This window comes from Diorhabda carinulata, chromosome 1 (genome assembly GCF_026250575.1).
Source record: "Diorhabda carinulata isolate Delta chromosome 1, icDioCari1.1, whole genome shotgun sequence".
Taxonomy (NCBI): domain Eukaryota; kingdom Metazoa; phylum Arthropoda; class Insecta; order Coleoptera; family Chrysomelidae; genus Diorhabda; species Diorhabda carinulata.
The window spans coordinates 39,002,358-39,027,318 of NC_079460.1; the positions used below are offsets into that span (position 1 = coordinate 39,002,358).

The window sequence follows — 24,961 nt, forward strand, 5'->3', positions numbered from 1 at the left end:
AAGAGCAACAATGAAGTCGGAGCAGAGGGAGTTCTTAGGAATACAAAAGCTGGAGCACCGCCTTCAATAGTATGTCGAAAAAATGAAGACTATGTTTAGAAATAGACAACAGAGTTAACTTGTATAAATTGATAACAATAAACAATGTTTTCAATTTGTAAAAAATATGGGAATCTCACTTGTGGTACAACCCTCGTATATAACATAGGTTCGACAAAAGATTTGTTCACTTCGGAGTCCGTGGTATGGACTCTCACCTTATTGTGGGCCATTATATTCTGTATAAGTTTACATAAAGGATCTGCCAGTACTTTCCTTCGCCGAATGTGGATTGTTTCACTGAAAACAATGTCCAAATTTGGAAAAAAAAAATTTTTAACGATAGTAGATCGTTGTAGATAGAGACCATTATTTTGTAATTAATGTGCGTGAATCGCTTTATGAATTACAAAAGAAAAGGAAACGTAGACATTAATTGTTGAAGTAAGAATTTTAGTAAACCTCGCTCGCTAGATTATCAAAACCGAAAATCAAAACTCAATTGAAATACAAAAAAGAAAAACAATGTCAACAAAAAATATAAAACGTATTTATTTATATACCAGTATCAGATTTTAACAAATATAACATAAACAGAGAAAACAACAAACACGTTCAAATCCATGAACATCATAGAGAGCCGACCAAACCAAATACAGTTGAACTCCAATGACGTGTAACTGCATCGTAGATAATCATGAGCATTATATTCAGCTTTTATGTATTTGATATTGATTTCCCGTTTCATTTATATATTCAGTTCGTTTGACTAATTTACCAGTGAATATCTCTCTATGCGTAGAATTTATATTTCTATAGATACGGTACAGAAAATCAATCCAGACCAATAGGTAAAAGCTAAAACGCAGGTATATTTACATTACTCCAGTTTGCCGGTCATGTTTAGATAGGCGAAGTATACGTTCCAATTAATTACAAACCTAATAAAGGTTTTTTCAAATTTTTAACAATGGGAAGTTCATCTGAAATATCAATCAATATATTTGAATCTATTTTCTACAAATTACTTGCAGTTCAAACAAAATGACTAAACACAGTACTTTAAAGGGGTAAATTTGGGGATACAGTTTCAGCGCATGTCGATAACGAAATTAGGGAATATATTTTCGATCTGGACCCTGAATTGGAAGAGGACCTAATACACCTATTACTTGGATAGACAGAAATAAACATTTTAAGTCCATTAACTTCGCTTTTTGCTTTTATAGAAGAAGCTGGGTATGTAGTATATGAAATAATCGTCGAACAATAGCTGAGATATTTCGTCAATGATCTTCCAAAAGAAATGGATTTTCCGTTTTAAAACGTTTCCGAATTTGTATACAATACAGCGAAACTGAGGGAAGTTTAATCGTTGAATAAATCAATATATTTTGATATATTTTCTCGCAAAGTTTATAATAAGTTTGTTCCAACCTACAAGTAGAGACCGTTCTTGGAATGGTTTGTAGATATTTTCTGCGCAGTCTCCTCCTATGCATGATTCTTATAACAGTACTTGCTATGAACCAAGTTTTGAAAAAAACGTCCCGGAAATGATTCACAAACGATACCTAAGTCGATTGGAGCGCAAAACAGAATCGTTCGTATAACGGTAATCGCCCGGTTGGAACACGTATTCTCTATTGCGCAGAATCGTCACCATAGCAAGGACGGCTTTTTGATGGGTTAGAACGAACCTAATATAGATGTAATCTGCAAACTTCTTCGATGTAGCACTAATTAAAAGACATCGCGAGCAGTACAAGGTTCAACTAGAAAGAATACTGTATATAATGCAATACACTACACCGATATTGGTAATGCTGTAACGACAGCAATTAATTTGTTTTGAGTAGAGTAATGCAAAATTAATTATACAGATAATTTCCATTTTTCTATACTTTGACTTCATTCATAATGTTCTGTATTATTTATCAATGGTTTGCGATACCAACATCGCCAGATGTATCGTCAGCAATAATTCAAATTATTTCTATTCAAAGTGGCATCGTTTGTCTGGTTGCACGACCAAATGGATGTCGCTTTGCGTAATTAAGGCACGGACAAGGAATTGCATCGAGTTCGTTGCCGACATCAGCTATACGTTTCGAATCCAATATGATTTCAATTAAAATTCAGTTATACAAGAAATGTTCTACTTTCCTGCAATTACTCGAAATTCGAGATATACCAAGTTGGATTGTTTCACCTGTTCTAATAGTCTCTATTAGTTATGAAATAATATTTGTATAATGACTAGTTCGGATGTATACTTATATTTTCACCCAATTAATATGCTTATAACTCCCAAACAGTTGGAGATATGCAAATACAATGCAAATTTTTCTACAATGTTTACTTTTTCCATGAGTTATGAAGAACATTGTCATACTGGTTGTAACAGTATAAGGGTTCGAGCTACAACTTTACGTTCATGAAGAATTATCTTTATATAAAACGCACTATTATCAGTAGAGCGACTTTTACAAATCCAAATCGGAATCAGAAATAGAAGATGAGCTGTTGCAACCAATATTCACAATGAATCGCTTAATTATTTCATCAGTAACATTGTCTTTTTCTCTTCTTCTTTAATAGTATGATGAATTGCCTTTCTGCAGTTTTCAGCCTCCAAATACAACATCACTCGTTTCAAAAGAATTATTTTTTTTTGGAATCTAATCATTTTTTTAAATTTCTCTTTATGAAAGGAATACAAACAATACAGTTCTTCTCTCACATAACCGAGATGGAACAATTCTGTTATTTTTTTTGCCACTTGATTGTGGGCAATTTTTCTAGAAGTGTCGAGTGACAACTTGCTTCAAGTCAGCTCAGGGCGTTATCATTTTGAACCGTGTTTCTCCCAAATTATTTTCTATTTGAAATTTTGGTTTTCCTGGAGATTTTGATGCTGTTTAAAATTCGCCACATTTCTCTTCTTTAATAACTCTGTAAATCGTCATCAACTGCGTCATCAACACTTTTACATAAATATTTTTCTGTAAATTATTTAAAACGATTTAATGTTGATGTATTTTGTTAAACTGTTAGAGGACCGATTTTTCGACCCTTCCAAATTTTGCATAATCACATAAAAACAAAATTTCTAACTCGTATTGGCAAACAGATACCTACAGATCTCATGATACGGATCTCTTAACATATACAGGGCTGTTCTGTACAGTTTATGGTTATAAAAGATCAATAAAATCCGGAAAACTTGTATTAGCCCAGGTAGAAAACCCCTATTAATCTGTCAACAAGAATTTAAGCAATTAAAATTTTTAGTTTATGGGCTTTTGATTGGTAGCAGAACTATTCCTGCCGTAAATTGATTCTTGTCTGAATTCAGTTCAATTTTGTTACTGAAATAGATAACAAATACAATTAGTTACAGACGAATGAAACACCTCCCTGTGCGTGTTAAGTTTATGCAGTGCGGTCGAGGATTTACAGCACTAATCAATATTGAAGAGGTAGCCAGAAATGTCGGGTTTACATTTTACTCATTGTGTTTCGACCAAAGTTGTTGATTCGCGTTGTTTAATGAGCGAAAATTATGCTTTATCCGTTTCTCTTCTGGCTCGATGCACAGTTGTTTCGTTGACGGTACAAATTTAAATTTAAACGTGGTAATTACTGGTAATTCAATCTATCTAACCCAATTACCATCGTCATGTTGACGGTATTGTCGAATTGTTAAGAATTAATGCGAAAAATGAGAGTCCCTTTTATCCTTTGTTCGGATAAAACTTTTAGGAAGTTTCGTCTGTTTTAATACCTTAGTAGTTAAACGAGAATTGAAGTTGTAATTAAGTTTAGCAGGTATTTAGAATTTATAATGTGATTCTGTACAATGTAAACAATTTGCTTCACAGGTAGTGGAAGTTCAACTACATAACAATATCAGCATTCAAGGTTACTTTGAAAAATGTTTCTCCTCACCTGAACTGCCATATTTTCATATCTAACTATTTAATATATTTCATATTTATATACAGCTCTATATCAAAATGTATCTGAAAATGAACACGGAATATTTGTCAGAAATCAAATCTTTGAACCCTTTATACAGGATTAAGCGAACAGATAAATCATGAATTGCATTAAAGATAACTCGATTGGACATAAAATACCTTGGAAGCCAATTAGAAAAGACAAAATTAAAATGGTTTATTGATATTTTATCAAATATCTAAAAATTTTTAAGTAAAATGGATACATGACTTTCTTATCTTATAAGGATCTACAAGGATAAACAAAACCATGAAATCTGTTCATCCCGTATGAATTTTAGAAGGTTTTTAACCCCTAACATCCCCCTTTTTTCTATATATTATAATTAAATTAGTATGTGATACCGAAAATATGATATAATTTTGAATTTTTCGCCTTCTAGCAGTTCTTATCATTTGGAAATTCTTTAGTTGGCTATTCATACAACTATAATTACTACGGATATACAGGGTACCAAAAATAACCGGAATTATTTTTTAAAAGCTATATATTTACCAATATGTACAAAACAATCTTAACCCCTAGCGGCAGAAATCAGTACAACAAAAACTCCACCCATGGCAATGATATTCCGCTTACTTTTGGGTACCTCCTCGTATAATGGTTACAATAGTTTACACGTTTGCGGACATCGCAAATGTATATTTAATTCTAGGTAAAGTTGATGAGGCTAAAATAAAATTTTAGATAAATATCTGATTTTCTGGTAATCACAGGTGTAAGACAAAATGAAAGCGATAAATATCCCAAATGGACACCAGACACACCATTGATCGTCGTTTACTGGAAAAGGGTAATTTTCAACCTCAACTCAATGGTAATAGTAGTTGTCTTGAAATGAATGAAATGATGAAGACATTTAGATGTTACTAAAAGACAATCCTGATTTGAGGAACAACAGCTTCGTCCCAACCATCCAAGAATTACTAGATGAAGATTATCAAACAAGAATAAGATTTTGTGTTTGTTTCTTAACGGAAAGCAATAGAAATATTAATTTCATTAATCACATTGTGTTTGTTTACCTATAAAGCTACCTTCAATAGCAACGGCATAAATCACCAAAACGCACGCATACAGGTCGAAGACATTCCGACTACTGGCATTTTGTTCGTGAATTAGTGCTGTACATTTGACCTACTGAATATTGTTCAATGGTAAATCGAACGATTTTTCAAATGAATAAACTAGATGACCAATGTACTTTCAAATTCAAAGATTGGGTAGCCATTATGAATAATAATTTAGTGGACTTGTCTCTATTACAGATAATTTGAACGGTACAAATTCCTTGAATTCCTTGTAATTCTAACAAATGACTTACCACACTAGTTGAATCAGATATATATTTACGAGAGTCAGTTCCAGTGCCTTTCGATGAAAAAACTAGGAAATATATTTCCGATCTGGACCCTGAATTGGAAGGGGCTCTGTTGCACTTATTTCTTGTCCAGACAGAAATAAAAATTGCGTGTCACAATAGTAATTAAACTGTAACGCATCAAAACGTTTTAGAAGTTTAGGGGTTCATACCCTCCTAAACTATTGTCTCCATAAGAAATTGATAAACCTAAATGTAATGTTCGACCCTATAAACAACGCCGAATAGGGCTAGCATATCCAATATTCCAAGCATATTCTTCTTGATGTTTGTGGTCATATCTTAAGGGAATATTCGTTATTCCTAATACGATGCACCTATGATCAACTTTTATACAGCTTTGTATATTTCTAAGAACTAGAGCATTTCTATTGCATTTAATAAATTTCTCCAATCAACTAATTCCATCAAATTCATAGTTAATATTGATTAAACTTCAATAAATACATCTATAAAGCGGTCGAGTATAGAACTCTATATATTTAATGTATTTTTCCACAAAGCATGAAATCGATATGAGGATAACTTCGATCGTCGAAAAAAATGTCTTTCGTTGATTTTGTCAAACGTGTAGTGCATTTTCTTAGTAACAGGAGGTTTTTAATCAAAATGAATTCACCGCGTATTTCTGTTTCACTGGCTAACTAAATTTGCAGTTCATTTGAGGTACTTTTTCACTTTTAGAAGCTCTACGTTCATGATAACGGTACTTTAGTGACTGTGCTTAAAAATTAATTAGAACAAGCTTCGGATACAATATTTTGGATCAAATTCAAATTCATTTCTATAAAGTAAAATTTTGAAAAGTTTATTATTTTAACGGAAGGAATCGGAGTAATAATTTTCGAAATCTTCATATATATCTTCATTACCAATTTTTCCATTTACGTTATTGTGAGCAGCTCGAATTGTTTTGTTTAGTCTGATTTAGTACCTTTTTTAAAGCGGCCAAATCAGCTTCAAAATTTGGTTGGAAAAACATGAGAGTCGTAGCACTACTCAAGCAATTTAATATGTAGTAGGTACTTCCTATCTTCTTTCCTACAGGGAATCGTTTTCAGGGTAAAATAATTAACCACCAAATTATAAACGTTATATAAAAAACTACATATAACGTAAATTATAACGGTCGCTATAATACCCGCATCGTCCATTTTTTTAACAGTTTCTAATTAACAATTTTGATGCACTATTAAATATCGTCTTCTTAATACACTTGTACAAAGGTATCGATCCCTTTATGTCGAGAAAACGTAATCTAATACGTCTTAGAATTTATGTCGAGTTATTTAAACTATATTTAGCTCATCAGATAAAAGCAGTATTGCAGGGATTATGTCTCGTTTACTTTTAATATTTAATAAAATTTTATTGGTATTATGGCCGATATGAACGTTTACAAACAACCACGATCAAAAATTATCTGCAATATAGAATAGTTGGGTGAATCAATAGTGGTTAAACAATATCAGAATAATATGAAAACTAATAAAAATTATGAAGCTTCACTTTTTAAATATTAACCGTTTTATAATGGAGTAGGAGAAAATTTTCATCGTGTGATAATCTAAAAACATGTGGAAGTTTCTGCTGGAACTCGTCAATAGTGAATGAAGTATTCATTCACACACACACAGGCCAACCAGAACATTTTTATCATTTCTGTTTCCTTTATCAAAAAGCCTACACTATTTATGCATACATTTGCTGCATTTACATTTAGAAACCGAATAACAACAATCGGTGTAATTAATAATTGAAATGGTGACAAAATAAACAACAGCTTTGTTCGCAGAGCAGTCAAAAACTGTCAGAAATTGTCTGACTATAACGTAAATCATTACTGCCGATAAATAATCATATATAAACATAATAAACTTTAAGAAATTTTCAGCGTATTTGCATTTTTTGAATTAAATGTTTCATTTCAAAATCACTAGTATTTCATTAGTATTTCAATTTTCTGTATATATTTCTGTATATATTTGTTCAATTTTATACAATGCTTCCCACGCGATTTTCACAATAATACTAGTATTCTTCATTTAGTATTGTTTTAAGATTACTTTAACATTAGTTTTCAACTTGAAACTAGTGCTTTAAAAGCTTGTTTTTATATTCAACTGATACTACCCTCGTATAATGGTTTCGCTGCTTATATATCTACATCTCGTCGAAACTTGTATCGAGCCGTAACGATGTAATGTAGATAAGGTTGTCGAAGTGCTTAGTTTCCAACACGGAGATCGGAGGTTCGAATACTGTGTCGAACAAAATTTAGATTAAATAAGCCCCTTATCCTTCGTCCAAGGGAGAGTTACAAACAAACAAACAAACTCAAAAACCAACAAACAAATCCACATAAAGGTGAAGCTCATATAAGCGTGTTAAAAATGAGTACATAGAAGTAACTGCACAGCAGTATAAGAAAATAAGGTTCAAAGTACGTTGGCGTGTTGCAAATGGAATAGCAAAAAACTAGAACAGTATCAATATTTCTTTCACAAATTTTTGGTAAAACGAGTGCTTTTCATTTAATATCATATTTTGTGGTTTGCGGGATATGACTCAGCATCCTATAGATATGTTGCTAAGCAATAATCGAAAAGCTGGTATACGTAGTAGTTTTCGAACAGGCGGAATAATACAATTTTGGTATTGAAATGTCACCCCTAACTACACCATTACAATGTATATCGAACTTTTCCAATTGAAAAACATTGATGGACTAATGTTTTTCTAACTACGAAATTTCACACAAAATATTAGTCAAAATCGGTGATTATGAAGCTTCTAGGATTAATGGCCTTTCGCCTACCACAAATATGTTGAAAAACGTTTCCTTATAATTTACGACTGCTTTTAATTCACAATAAAAATAAAAAACTGTTCATCGATTCCACCGTTGTCATCGACTGACATATTTCAAGACTATAATAATATTTGTTTTTTTTTACGTATCAGTCATCTGTCTTTGTTGTCTACGGGAAATGTCACTTTGTATGAACAATACGAATTCCAACTCCAATTTAACGGCAGTAACATTCGAAATTGTTTCTTATATACTTTTTTTATTCCTTATACAAAAAACAAGACAAAAGAGCATGGAATAAGTATTGAAAGGGATGATTGGACAAAGCACTTTTGTATTGTTGCTTAAACTTCGATTTTTGACCATTAAAAGGAACGTCTACGAACAAGATTTTGATGAAAGGATTTCATAGTAATTCTTTGTTTTATTCAAATCATTAAAATATATCAGCGCATTGCTTTTATAAATATCCAATATGTTTCTCTTTCAATACAGGGTAAAAAAATAACAATTAGGAACATCGCACTTCGTATTCGGTAGCACATTTTAGAGCGGGTGTCTCATAAATAATTTTCCAAAGTTCACTTTGTTTATTACATAATCATACATCATATTCTGTTAATGGTGTGAACGCAAAGTTTAGTAAGCTCTTCAGTACCCAAAACACACGCACGCCCACCCACATACACGCACACACACGCGCACACACCACAAACACCACACACACGTACACACACACACACGCATACGCGCACACACGTACACACACGCGCACACACGTACACACACACACACACACACACACACACACACACACCCAATTCGGATGCTTCGAAAATTGCAACCCTGCTTTCAATTAGCTATTTTCAACTACGTAGTTCAAAATGAAATTTGTAATGGTTTAATCAATACTGAATCTCTCATTAAATGGATAATTTCAATATTAACCCACTTGAAGTGCTATCGGGTTGCCTTCACTGAAAGCTACGTTGTTCTAAGGCTTAATTATAAAATAACAATGAGGAATTCTAGAGGTTGGATGGGTATGATTTAAATATAGTTAGAATGAGTGAAAATCTCAAAGAATAATATATTAAGAATATATTCCTATTTTCAGATAATTCTCATTCACTTACAATATTATACCCTTTAAATTGTCAACTATTCATTCAATAGACTGCTTTGTGGCATTAGGAAAGGTGCTCGTGGTTTTAACTTAACATATTACGTATTTAACACAACCATCTATTTTCCTAATTTTTGCTAGATTCGATTCAATTGTATCCGCAGGATATTTTTTGAGGGACAATCAGATATATAGAAACGCTGGAGCGTAAAATAGTCTCTCACTAAGCAGGGTGGTTTAAGGGTCCTTTTCTGTGTGAAATAAACACGTGAAACCAGATTTATCAAGAAATTTTGTTTGTAGATTTCCAAAAAGCGTTTAATTCAGTTATTAAGAAAAATATAGCGAAGGCTTTAGGGGAAAAGAGAAATTAAGGAGTCTGATTGCAATGACTATGAATAAATTAGAGCTGGTGCTCTGTCCAGCAAAGCAGAACTCAAAAATTTACAATTAATAAATTGGTGAGACAAGGTGACTCACTAAATGCAATATTATAGGTAGAGCACATGAGAAATGTGAAAAAAGAGATTTAAGAAGAAGCGAAGGTCGAATACGCAGAGGCGCGAAATATTATAGAAAGACTAATACAAATATATGGAGCAGAATTGATTACAATGATGAGAAGAATAGCGGGAAGAAGTATAATAACGATAATATTACGGACAGCGTATGAGTAAGAAGAATAAAAACACAAAGAATGAAATGGCTAGGTACCATTTGTAGAGAGTAGAAGAAAACAAAAAAGCATAGTATGACTACAATTCGGGATTCGGGAGGTATAAGAAGAAGAAAATCCAGATTAAAATGGTTAAAAAAAGTAAATGAGAACCTGAACAATGAAAACAAAAGACCAAGGACGGGACCGCATGAAGAATAATCAGCGATAAAATAGAATGATGGAGAGCTATTTACCCTGCAAATAGGATCTAGAAAGTACTGCGTGTCTCAATATTATAGTAATATGGCACCTCATTACGTGCGCCAATGTTCCACTACGCGACTGCAATCGAAAAATCAAGAGATTGGCTAATTTGCCACTACTGAATATTCACCCAAAGTTTATCTACACAATTATTGGGTTATGTGAGGTGAAGTGAGTCTTTTGAAACTGTTTGGGATCGTTATGAAAGGTCGTTCATATCCACGTTTCACTTATTTGCATTTTGTTTAGCTTTCAGATAATTGGATACTCAAATGATAATTCGATGGCATATAGTAATACGTTTTCAAGTTTCCATAAACGCTATTATGAACAAAAACAATGAAAAGTTCATTCAGTTATTTTTCGTTTGCATGACTTGGAATACAAAACAGCCAACCCTTCTATTAAAAGAATTGTGGGTAACTAAAGGGATGTAATCCAATATTCGTCGCGGTATTAGCCACATGTTGTCGAATTATTAAAGATTACAGTAGGAATTGCAAAGTTTATACACGTAGGTTGGTAGGTTGCTGGGTTTCAACAAATACAATTAATTACGAATGAAAAATATTTTTTTGTAACATTGACCGACTGGTAGTACTTTTTATTGAACACTATAGTATTATAAGAAAGATTTTATATGTTATTCATAATTTAGCAGAAACCATTTTCTGATTTATATAAAAATGTATCTGATGCTAGGGTTATCAAGGTATTTTATCGATCTTTTTATTGCAAATACTTTTCCAATTTATTTTTACATCACAAGGAAACAAGTAAGTAAACTAATTGCTTTTCTCGAGTCGAAGCAAAACTTTTCTAAATATCCGATTTGATATTTTTCTGAATACCCGTTAATTAGATCAGTTTTCTCGTTTTACTAACGAACTAACAGAAATTAGTTTGCAGAAAGTTAAAACTCCAATGAAATAAGTACATTCGTGAGTTAGTAAAACTTTTACAGAATGTAAGTGCTGCTGATGAAGTGAAAATTATTGCATTCTGTTTAACCTCTCCTTACTAATACCATATCATATATATATGGAAGATTGAAAGATAATATGGAAGACGTTTCGACTGTTCTTTTTGTCCCTTTTTCATGTATTTTTTATTAATTTGATACAATTATTTTTTTTAGTTTTTAGAGCTGGATCATTATTCAGTTCTTAATAATGATATCAGATTAGTTAGCAGATTATGTAATGGAATATATCTTGGACTTTGTAATATCTGTTTTACCCTTCAAATTATTCTTCATTAAAAAGTATGTAAATGGTACAATTTCATCCCTTCCATATAATGAAATTGATAATTTTTTATTAAAACTCACATCCTCCATATTTTTTGAAACGAGTTTTGTATAATTCATGTGACATTGACATGAACAATGAATCATCATTTTTAAACGTCATTTCTAACATTTCTATTCCATAATCTTATACACCTTTACCATATATAAAATCAGTTACTCCTAAACTTTCTGAATCTTTAAACAACACGATATTAAATAGCATACAGTCAAATACTTGATATTCAATCTAACATAGTATATGAAATACCTTGTTTAAATTGTGACAAAAAGTACATTGGTCAGTCGAAAAGGTCACTGATCAATCGGATAACTTCTCACAATAGTGATAGCAGATTATATCCTGATTATCTATCATGAAGGACACAATATGGATTATGAACCTGCCCATGTTTTGACAACTGAAAAGAACTACAAAAAACGTTTATTTTTAGGAACAACATATATTGCCCAAAATGATCAATGCATTAATAAGAAAACTGATTTAAATAATCTTAGTGTAATTCTATAAAAATTCAACGCCATTACCAACCAACAAACCTCACCTAACAAATAAATTCCTACTTTACTTATAACGACCTAACCTATAAAATTTATTGTCATTTATATTCTAGCCTATGAATATTCAATTACATTCATAACGACCTAACCTATTGAAATTTAATGTTATCCATAAATTTACCAATCAATATTGAACATCATTCACTACAACTTATCCGTATCTAACCTATAAAAATGCAACGTCATTCATAATCTAACCAATCAAAAATTAATGAAAATTCTTATAGTAACCAGAATCAATATTTCAATTAATCAAAATTTTCGATTTGAATAGTAAATTTTGAATTCCATGAGTTTAAAAATTTTTACAAACATTAATAATATCAAAAATCACTGGAAATCTTAATTAATTATTGTAAGTAAAATTTTATTATTGTTATACATTTATATACATATATATATATATATATATATATATATATATATATATATATTAAAGTTAGTCCACTTCGGTGTTTCCTTGCCACGTTCCCAATAAGAAACCGCTCTTTTGATCTTTTCTTTTGTGGTTTCTTTATAATTTTGTCTTCTTTCTTTGACAATCGAATTATTTTTTGATGGTCCTCGTTCTAATTTTAAAAGTCATGATGATCCACTTATTTGCGTGTATTATACCTATTGAAGGTAAAAAGTAACGGAAAGTGTAATTAAGCAAGCCAATTTGTAGTTTGTCTTTTTGTTTATACACAATAAATGAGCGTATATCGTTGATTTATCTCGAATAAATTTCTTAGTTCTTTCAAGTTAATTTTTTTTCGCTCCACCCTGGTCGGACGAGCTTTAAAGTAAGTATAAGTAGTCTGTTATGAACAAACAGTAAGAAAATATGAAAACTTTTAATAATCCATCAGACGAGAGTTCGTAAAAGATCTCGAAACTTCAGAACAACTTATATTGTTATTACAACTTCTTGACAGGATCGTAACAGGACTTTAATGACTATTTGTATCAGTTGCGAAGGACTCGGTAACCATGAACGAACCCTTTGATGGAATTAAATCACAACAACCAATTGATGCTTCAGATTAAAAAGGACTTTGGAACTCGAGTATGCTTAAAGCGTATCATGCACGAGGCAAAACTTCACCTTCACGAAGATAACTTAGTATATCACAACGTGTAGAATGCTGCTTTGATCCTATCATAATTGGAGTAAATATTGATAATAATAGTTGTTTCAAATTAACGTCAGATTTGAAATAAATAAAAAGTTTTATCATTAAATCGGATTCTATGGTAAAAAAGTTAAATATTGGATAATACATATATTTATTCACGCTTTTAAATATAGAGGGTTTCAAAAAATATGGCGAAAGGATTATTATAGTAGCAATTACTTATTATGTTTCATCTACTTTAACTAGTATGTTTTTTAATTTTAACATAAGCACCATCCCAATTTGATAATTCATTCTTTTACATTATGGGTTTCTACGTTGTTATTCTTCGAACTCTATTTTTCATCTATCCCTCTTTATTTTGCAAGTTGTTTCACCTTCATTTTTTTTATTATTTCCTTATCTTTATTTCGATGTCCCATTCTCACTTGGTATTTCATTATATTGTAGATTAGTGGAGAGCTGGCACGAATTTTTAGATAGATATTTGAGGTAAGCTGAAAACTTGTCGTATAGCTTTCTATTATGTCACAACACGGAAGATTCTTCATTTGGTGGGAATTTATACCTGCCAGGTAATCTGACAAATTATGTATAGGTGCGAGTAACTCCTCTTCCGATGTCAATGTGGCATTTAGATAGAAGTTTTGTATCAAACCGCTAAATCTGCAATTGTCAAATGCTTTGCAAAATAACACAAATGCACCCATGCACCAAAAATCTTTGATGTTTTTTTGCTGTATATAATGCACGACATACGTGTAACATTTGGCGGTATTTTGACCAATGTATCTTTCCATCTTACATTTATTAGTAATACCCTAATGAAGTTTAACTATGATTCGTGTTATTCACATATTTTGTGGAAAATAATGTTGGTGAAATCACTATTGATGAGGATATGACTTGCAATAATCACGAAGAAGTTCTTGTTAAAACTTCAGATACAAACGTATTGATACTTGGAAATAAGATTCATCTTTGACGCGATGAGCTCAAAGTTTTTATGGAGTATGGCACTGGAAACCAAAAGGTACATTAATATGACAAAATTACACATAGAGTTAGGCTCATCTTTATGTACGATTTTACCTGGCTTTTCCATCAAGAGGATGCGATTATAATTCAACATTTTTTCAAAAAGGTAAGGTAAGACCGTATAAAATATTGATAAAAAATAAATGTTATCAATAAGCTTTAACAGATCTAGGAGTTGCGCATTTTACTGCTTCGCGTAATGAAATTTTGCCAATTTTGGAAGCATTTGTTTGTGAAGTTTATGCATATTGGCGAATACTCAACTCTTTGACACGGGACACGAGGTTTGTACACTTAATAAGGATAAAAATTCGTGCCAGCTTTCAGACTAGATCTTACTCCTCACTTTCATATCAATGTCTCGATATCGATTTATTTATACTATTATATTATTAACTTATGCCCTCTGGATATTCTTTGTCTGTTTGAAAGTAATCTGGTATTTGTGCTTGCTCTCTCCTTCCGATATTTTCAACAGTTTATTATCATTAATTTCGTTTTAATTGCACTTGTTTCCATTTCAAAAAACAACAAAAAATATTTAACTGTACACCGTATATTAAATCATTTGCCCGAATCAGTATATCTTTTTATATAAAACATCCCCAGACAAGAGGCAATAATAAATGAACGTTTGTTCGATTCCCGCCCATTCCACGTCGACAGTTCTAGCAGTCGATACGTTTTGCCAAACGTAATTTATGAACATTGGACTGTCCACCCACAAGATTAAGTGCAAATACCTCGATATTCAAAGTTTGTTCAGTTATTTGCGTTTTAATCTCCTTCCGAAACACAATTTACGAGGTATCTTAAAGCTGAATATTCCTAGATAAATGTACAACGAGGAAACAATTTAGTTAGAGGATGAATTTATAATTTATATCGATTATTCGCAGTGAAAATAATTGACTCAACGGAGTAAGTGTAATAATAAAAACTCGGGTAATTATACACTTTCACGGTCACCTGGTTTTTTGGCTCTAGAAAATCGAAAAATGGATGGATTTTAATGATCTTGGTCTCAAAATGTTCCATTTTACGGCGGATTTATAAAAAAATTAGTAGAAATAGCTGGAATGAAAATTTCTCATAGTTTTACTGTTTTAAATCGTATAAAAAACGTTTTGCAAAATAATCCTTTACAAAAAATTATCTCATTATCAGATAAAGTTCTTATATTTTTTTTGTATTCTACATAAATTAATAAACAATTTAAAAAGAAAAAAATCCAAAAAGAATGATTTTTTCAGTTTTTATAGCTTAAAATGAAATCGATGAAAAACAATCAATTTTCGTGAATAGTTTCGTACTATATTCTTCAATGTTAATAGTTTTTGGACCATTAAAAATCGAAAAATAGATAAATTTTATAATTTTGGTCTCAAAATGTTCCATTTTACGACGAATTTATGAAAAACACGGGGGTAGTGGCTGAATTTGCGGTTTTTAAGTTTAGTTTTAAACCTTAAATAGTAGAAAAATTTTTTTTTATAAATCCGCCGTAAAATGGAACATTTTGAGACCAAGATCATTAAAATCCATCCATTTTTCGATTTTCTAGAGCCAACCTAACCTAACCTAACCTAACCAAAAAACCAGGTGACCGCGAAAGTGTATAATTACCATAATTTTTTGTAAAGGATTATTTTGCAAAACCGTTTTTTTTACGATTTAAAACAGTAAAACTATGAGAAATTTTCATTCCAGCTATTTCTACTAACTTTTTTATAAATCCGCCGTAAAATGGAACATTTTGAGACCAAGATCATTAAAATCCATCCGTTTTTCGATTTTCTAGAGCCAACCTAACCTAACCTAACCAAACCTAACCAAAAAACCAGGTGACCGCGAAAGTGTATAATTACCATAATTTTTTGTAAAGGATTATTTTGCAAAACCGTTTTTTTTTACGATTTAAAACAGTAAAACTATGAGAAATTTTCATTCCAGCTATTTCTACTAACTTTTTTATAAATCCGCCGTAAAATGGAACATTTTGAGACCAAGATCATTAAAATCCATCCATTTTTCGATTTTCTAGAGCCAACCTAACCTAACCTAACCAAACCTAACCAAAAAACCAGGTGACCGCGAAAGTGTATAATTACCATAATTTTTTGTAAAGGATTATTTTGCAAAACCGTTTTTTTTACGATTTAAAACAGTAAAACTATGAGAAATTTTCATTCCAGCTATTTCTACTAACTTTTTTATAAATCCGCCGTAAAATGGAACATTTTGAGACCAAGATCATTAAAATCCATCCATTTTTCGATTTTCTAGAGCCAACCTAACCTAACCTAACCAAACCTAACCAAAAAACCAGGTGACCGCGAAAGTGTATAATTACCATAATTTTTTGTAAAGGATTATTTTGCAAAACCGTTTTTTTTTACGATTTAAAACAGTAAAACTATGAGAAATTTTCATTCCAGCTATTTCTACTAACTTTTTTATAAATCCGCCGTAAAATGGAACATTTTGAGACCAAGATCATTAAAATCCATCCATTTTTCGATTTTCTAGAGCAAAAAACCAGGTGACCATGAAAGTTTACAATTACCAAAACTCGAAATAAGTTACAGATGAAATAGTTTCTAATGCATAATAAGTTGTTCGTTTTTTTTTTTCTATACTAACAAAGAAAATTCAATTTTTGGTCATAATATATTTTATTTCAATCATAGTCACCTTTAAGAGCAATACAATCATCGTTCAAAAGTTGTTTTAGAAGGTAGATACATTCTAACTTAATTCAAATATCTCTTCGACAAGTGGTTTAATTAAAAAGTCCCAGGGGGTATAATTTGGAAAAAAAAAGAAGACAAAGAGAATGTCACAGATATTTAAGAGTAATTTTCCGAAATTTCTTTATTGAAACCATTCAATATGCTATTTAAAAATAGTATATTACATAACGAGATAAGAAAGTGACACGAACTTTAACAACACACGAGCGTAAAACAATTACTTTGTATCGAGTTGTGTACGTTGTTTTCCAACTAACTATGATGTATTACACTCGTTTTTGTGAATTTTTATATCGCACAAAATGAGCTTAAAGTACAGCAAATCTTCATATACCAACGAAAATTAACACCCGGTTTCGTCAAATTTAGTTTGAAATGCTGAATTTCACGTACAACGTCCAAAAACTATTTATTTGATCGATTATGTAATTTCGACTAAATAAGTTCTTTTAGATACTGGTGTTGCACTGACATTTTTCATTACCATTCTACGAATGTGCGGGAATATTTCTACACGCGATTAAACTTTTTTGTGTTTTCTAATGTGGCAAATAGTATCAAATCCATCATTTTCGTACGAGGTCGTTGGGAAACCAAATCCTCCAGCGGTGGTTAGTTCTAGTACGATCTTTGCTAAATTAAAAATAGATACATCGTGTAAAATTTATTATTATGGGAAAACGTTTTTATAAAAATCGCTAGCAGTTTTTATAGTTTTATACATTTCAGATTTGATCTAATATCCGGTGAGTGATCAAAGTTTAATGGAATTGCTAGTGTACACAGGAGTTGACAATAGTGAATGATGAAAACATTATGGTATATGCATGTACCCTAGAATTTAGTACGTTTCATAACCACCATAACCAACAGGTATTTTAGTTATAATAAAACGGCCATTTCTGTCGCACATTATCATGTTCGTTTAAATGGGTGATTCGTGCACGTTTTAGAAACCGCGCTTTATCCGTTCAGTAACTGTATGCCACTATCTCATATTTTATCTAAAACTACATTATGCATTTGCATGTTATAATTGTAAAACACAATCTGCATGGACTGCTGATATACTTGTACCCTCGGTTTAATATATTTTGTGTGTAGTTCTTCGTTTTATTGTGCAAATTATGCGTTAGAGTACTGCGGAGAGATCCAATCTACACATTCAGACTAATTTTGAAAAATGACAATGAATATTACTCGTTGCCAGGGCTTCTTTTGATATCTTTATTTTTTAAAATTAATAACATTTAATGTATTTGAAATAAAGCATATGCTACCTTCCTTCATATTATCAAATGACACATTTTTGTCTTCTGCTAATAATTTGAAGATAATATGATTTGTTGATGTCTACATAGGATAAGTATAGATAGCACTATTTCAAAAAATATAATTGAAAGACATGTATTTACTAAGACAAACATCAGACATCATATTCGTATCCCAGAAACCCTGGTAGCGCTTTTCTATGGCGTGTAAGTCCTGTTCAAACACTCATATCTGCTCAATTTTCCGGAAACCTGCCGAGGTGACTATGAAGGGAGTTTCATGTCCATACTGCACCCCATATTTTTAAATTCTAACAGCTGTACATGCCTTTAGTTCTAACTCAGTCATAGAATTTAAAAAAATGAGTATATTTCGTAAATTTTCCAACTTGGGGGCCATCAAAAATACCGGCTTTAATATTTTCCATAGTGAGCTGAATAAATTTTTGGCAAATTTAAGAGAAGTTGTTCCCGTTTTATCTATTATTTAACAAACTGTTTCGTAATGCCTAGATTTATATGTAATGGTGCTACTAATGAATTCTGGACTATATTATTCTTTCTAGTCACCATATTTTCTCTCATTGGTCAGTTTATTTTTACCCAATACTCTTGTTTAGCTCTACTGTCCCAAAGACCTATCAAACAGGGCAGAAAAATTTTACCATTTTTGAATCGACACAAATTTGCCACTTATTGTATTTTATTTTGTTCAAGACTATCGAAATGTTACAATATCTCCCGTTAACTTTATACTGTGGGCAACAGGTACCCCAGCGTATTTATTTCCATAATATAATAGAATACATTTTAGGCTACGTTTTGATCTGTCAATGAATAAATGCCGGTCGTTTGGTTCGTATTGTTTCGAGCTCACATGTATTAACAAGTTTTTGATATCTGAACAAAAGGTAATATCGTGTTCTTCCGAAAAATAACGCCGTAATTCTTTATCTCTCTTACGATATGAATTTATTTCAGTATTTAAGGAAATCATTTTTTTTTCTTTCAGTTTTGATGCTAACAATTCTGAAGCTTGTTTAGAAAGATTTAAATCTCTAACAAGATCATCTAACTCATTTTTAGAAAAGCATTTTGGTTCATTTGATACCTTCAAAATCAGCATCATTTTGTAAATAGCTTGGTCATTCAATGCCTTGTTCTAAAGGTTCAGATATATTTTTCAACACTTAAGAGTCAGATGAGAGTTGCACTGGATGTTGAACATAACTAGTACTTGGATACTTCCATTTACCTCAATTTTTAAACCGTTTACGCTCACGCTACAAAAATAACAGTCTTGGAGATTATTTCGTGATTCTCGCCAAATAGCCAGGGATCCTAATTCAAATGTACTCATTTTACCACATTTCCATAATCTTATGTATTCCACTCACAATTCACAAGCACAATTGGAAGCCCAAAACTCATTTTTATCCAAAAGCATCCCAAAATACTCAAAATAGGTATTTTTCGCCAATACTGATATAACTTTCTAAAATCTTTCAACATTCTACGTATTATATAGCAAAAATTATTTTTAATTTCTGCAATCAACGTCTCTTTGAGCTACATGATGCAAGGTACTAACCTTACCACTGTAAAAAACGCCTGTTATCGATATTAATATACTCGCTTAAAGGATAATAATCAAAAACAACGCAAATCGACCTATTCAAAAAATTAATAGTAGATTTGACAAAAACAAGTGATAAGTGAACGTTATCAACCACAAAATCCGCGGTAAAAAAAGTTGAATTTTGTTAACTAGTATAATAAGTAAGGTCTGTCAAAATTTGTCATTACGCGCGTGCAAACAAAATGTGAATAGAAATAATTTCCAAGTAACATAAAAATGAAACTGAAGAAAATTTCGAGATTTTCATAGTATGATGCAGTTTCTTTTTATTCGGTAAAAATGAAGCAAAGGTTAGTACCGATTCTCGGGGACAAAAAACATTCGTGTGTTAGTAATAGTTATTTGTTTCACAAATTTTGAGCGAGTATGAGAAAATGTTTTCACACAAGTTCAACACAATGTTTTTTTTTTGACGCTCATTCAAAAAACTTCAACATTTAAAAAGAGAACGAAATTATTACATATAATATTATTACCGTAATTATTTATAATATAATATTGACTTTTAAGTTTTTACAATCGAACAATAGGTGGCGTTAATGACATGTATGAGTAAGTTGTTGAAAACAAACGTTTAAATAAGCAAGTTTGTGCAAAAAGGAAATCACACAGGAAGGCTTGCGTTGCACGATTAGGCCTTACTCAACAACAATGCAGAGAATCGCTTCATGCACTATTTAAAATTGGTCAACAGAATTTCGTCATGGTCGTGTGTCTATCAGTGATGAATGTCGAAAAGGTCAGCCAAAATGGGTCGTCATACCGAGAAACATCGATGCTGTGCGCAACGTGATCAAAGAAGATCGGCATGTGGCTTACAAACAGGTAGAGTCGCCCCTTAGGATATCGTAGACTGCAATACTATCAACTTTAAATGCATAAAGCACGTCAAACAACTGAACATTTGTAGGAGGAGAAGAAAAACATCAAATTAATGTCCCATTGCCCCTGCATTCACCCGGTTTATCGTCTGATGACTTTTTCTTGTTCCCAAAATGATTCCAGAATTGGTGTGAGATTATGCAAAAATATATAGACCTTAAAGTTAATGATGACGTCAGAAGTGAGGTTATTAGTCAGTACGGTGTCAGAAGACATTTGGGACAGAAGGAATTTTGGGACAATTAATTAAGTTACTAATATCAATAACTTTAGTATTTCTTTAAATATCCCTGTAAGTTACAGCACAGAGTTTTCGTTAAACGTTGTGGCTTTTGAAGTTGAAATATCAAGAGTTTTCAGCACATTGATAGGAATTTGTTGCTGTCACAATTTTTACACTAGCGACTATGCAACACAAAATACAATTTATTCTCGCACAGAACTATATAATGTAAAGATTAACTTCTTCGCAAGATTTATGCTTGACGATTATGGGATCGGTCCCAAAAAACAAACTATTGAAAATCTATCATTATTAATTGGATAGTACAATATTCTCAACAGTAGTTATATACAGTCGCACAACAATGTCCACGGTCTGGCACTTAAAGGAACTAACATAAAGACTTATTGGTAATAACAATAGTTTTTCCTAAAACTGAGAAAATACATCTCCCAGTATTACGCTTTATAAAGTCACAGTAGCCTTTCGCTTATTCAAACTCAAATCAAAGTTTGCTATGAACTAGAAATTTCCCCATGTTTATTTTTGAGTCTCATTTTATGAAGAACTAAAACTTTTATTATCTAGTCTACCAATCTCCTTTAGAGGCACCAATTAGATGATTCAATACAAAATAACAAATTGTTTAGAATACATATTTCCGTACATTACTATTAGAATTATTTTGACCATACTTCTGAGTACAGCTTCCGTAGAAAAAAGTTGAAAATTATTAAAAATTAAGAAACAATATCAGACAGAACCGAAGCATATTAGCTGCAAAAATTGATACGAATCCTTATTACACGACTTCAGTAAAGCCAAAAGCCGATCGGGTGTGCTAACGTTGCGGTAAGAAATTTTATTACCAAACACCCAGAAAATTGTAAATCGCCAATATATTAAGCAGCTAACAAATAAGTTTGAAATCACACAGATGAAGTGGCAGTCTTTGGTCATTTACAAGTTCATTATCGATAGTTTATCAGACAATCTATCAGACCTTGGGCATCCAGTGTATGAGCATCTTATGTTCATCTAATTGGAAAACCACATAAATTCGACCCTTATAAAATAAAATTGGTACATGACTTGAATCAAGATGATATTGATAATCGGCTTCAATTTTGTGAACAATTTAGCAACATTCAAAAATAACCCACATAAACTGTACAATACGTATTTTTCCAACAAGTGCATATATCAAATGGTGATGTTATGACTTATATTCAACAAACTAGTTCAATCTAAAATATCTACAAAGTTTTTCAATAAATTGTAAAAAAAAGTTGAAATTTTTTGTGTACATAAACAAATTACCTTTCAAATGATGCATCACTTAACTACACTTTTTATTTAAAAAAAAATTGTAGAATCACTTAACATAATATTTGAAATTTTGTATAAACTCTTGTTTCCCAAGTATCTCATGGTTCAAGTTGTTGGTAGACTGTGTATAAATTTGCTGTATAAACAATAACGGAAATACACACATGGACTATCAACAACACAAATGCTACAGAAGACAGAGTGTCAAACATTATACATACAATACAAATACAACCCTCTATGACACGACAGAAAAAATAGATAGTCATAGGAGGATACGAAATTTTAAATATTGCCAAATAAAATGTGTCAATGAGGCCCAGATATAGAATTTGTGCCAAAGAAATTAGGTGACTCAGAAAAAACTGTGATGGGCACGAATGAAGAAAGATTTTAATAAAGAAATAAAGTCCTTTGAGTATTTGTAAAATAGAATACTAAATATACAACGTGGTCCAGAATTATATGGATTAATTGCTAGAGCTGACAGTAAATAGTTTTTACAAATGACAAATAATGGAGAGAAAACCATTTGAAAAACCTTATTTTTTCAAATACTTGCTAAATGATTTTGAGTATGGAGTTCATATTTTGGGAGGGATTAGATATTATTATATGGATATAATTATGTGAATCTGTATATAAAGTTAACAAAAAAATGATGAATAAATGACTAACACTTTTATTATGTTTTATGAAACCCTTTTATATGTTTCTTCATACTTCCAGAATCGTAAAATCCCCTGGAACATATCATACAATGATAAGGTGTTTCCCCTGTATGTATTCTTATGTGAGATTTAAGATTGCTAGCCTGAGAAAAACTTTTGTTACAATATGTACATTTGAATGGTTTCAATCCTAAATGGAGCATTTCATGACGTTTGAGGTGTGGTTTCTGTTTAAAAGTTTTATTACACTGTTCACATTTATGCAGACGTTCGCCTAAAACAAAAAGAATCATTGAGTTACTCTGAATAAATTATCAAAAAGAAGTCGTACTCATTTTAAGTAATTAGTAATTAGATTCTCATTTAACTTAACATCCAAAATATATATATGAATATACTAACCCGTATGTATTATTAAATGATTGTTATATGAAGAAGGTTGGCTAAATTTTTTCCCACATTCTTTACATTCATATGGTTTTTCACCAGAATGAATCTTCAAATGAATATCTAAATAACATTTTTTCAAGAAATCTTTACCACAAATAGTGCACAAGAACTCTTTCTTGCCTTTGTGTATAACCATATGACTTTGCAGCACATATTTGGAAGAGAATTTCTTGTGACAAATATTACAGCTGTCTTCAAAACTTTCGTTAGTTGTTTTGTGTTCTTGTAAGTGTTCTTTATATTCCCGGCGACTAGTGAATGCCTTTCCACAATGCCTACATGGAAAATATATGGCACAATTTGGTTTTTTAAATGAATGAATTTTCAAATGATATTTCTTTCTTTCAAGTCTTGCAAAATCTATAAATATAAATAAAAGTATGGTAAATATTCTCTTAATTCCATAGCAACTATGTAGTAAGCATAGTTGCTCTGAAATAGATTAAATTAATACCTCTTCCACAGATTTCACATCTATATGGTTTCAATCCTTTATGAATTGATCGGTCATGCCTAGAAAGATTCTGGGAAAATTTAAATTTCTTGCCACAGAGCTTACATTCAAATGGTAATTCTTCAAAATGTTCTGCCATTATATGTGCTTTTCTTTTATACTGGAAACTGAATTGCTTTCCACAAAAGGAACAGAAATATTTTTTTAATTTGCAGGTTTCATTATCCTTAAAGTGATCTGTGAACAGGTCATGGGTGGCAAATGGTGTATTACAATACTGGCATGTTAATTGATTTGGTTCTTGTTTGATATTTTTTAATTGATTATTGCCATCTCTTTCCTTGAATATATCATTATCATTAGCTTCATTGTCTGATATTTCATTACTGCTATGTGTATGTTTGGCTTGTGATATAAGTTTCAATTGAGAGTCAACTAATTTCACCCTCAAAAAAAATATTTCAGTCTCTTGAAGTATTTTTATACAAGCTATACAAATATTCTCAGGTAAGTTGTTATACTCGTCAACCTAAAATTGAAATCAATACAGATATAGTTATCACCATGTAAAGTATCCAACAACGTGTTTTCATTTATGGATGAATTTTGCTAAAATATCCACAGTTTATTAGAATCTCCTCATTTTCACTTACCTGAATATCGATAAAAAGTTTAAATTTATTTTTCAGTGGTTCCTCAAAATGTTGTAGATTTTCTCGCGATAAACATAAACGACAAATAAAAGGAAAGTCTGAAAATGAAATATTCAAGTTGTCCATTTAAATAAGAAAATGTGAGCCTTTAAAAGTTCTATTTTCAAATAATCTAAATAAATAAGGATAAACAGCACAACAAAATTGACTTTTATTGACAGTATTGACATTTCAGTCTTCTGTTTGTGTCAGTCTCAGTATACTATTTCTAAGATTATTGTTATCAAATTCTAAGTCGTGTGCATTT

The 24,961-nt window shown here is 31.3% G+C and overlaps 1 protein-coding gene across 2 annotated transcripts; it reads right to left on the reverse strand.

Annotated features, from left to right (window-relative positions):
* Nucleotides 1-4,573: 4,573 nt before the first annotated feature.
* Nucleotides 4,574-24,891, reverse strand: LOC130898714 (zinc finger protein OZF-like). Of its 2 annotated transcripts, XM_057808198.1 has the most exons (5): nucleotides 24,655-24,863; nucleotides 24,002-24,530; nucleotides 23,500-23,907; nucleotides 23,105-23,371; nucleotides 4,574-4,732 (listed from the first exon to the last, which is right to left on the reverse strand). In XM_057808198.1, the coding sequence occupies exons 1-4, from the start codon at nucleotides 24,778-24,780 to the stop codon at nucleotides 23,112-23,114; spliced, it is 1,323 nt and encodes a 440-aa protein (XP_057664181.1). In that variant the 5' UTR covers nucleotides 24,781-24,863; the 3' UTR covers nucleotides 4,574-4,732; nucleotides 23,105-23,111. The 2 variants fall into 2 exon arrangements, with proteins under 2 accessions (XP_057664181.1, XP_057664173.1); XM_057808190.1 differs by lacking the exon at nucleotides 4,574-4,732 and having other exon boundaries at nucleotides 19,366-23,371; nucleotides 24,655-24,891.
* Between the last annotated feature and the right edge of the window lie 70 nt (nucleotides 24,892-24,961).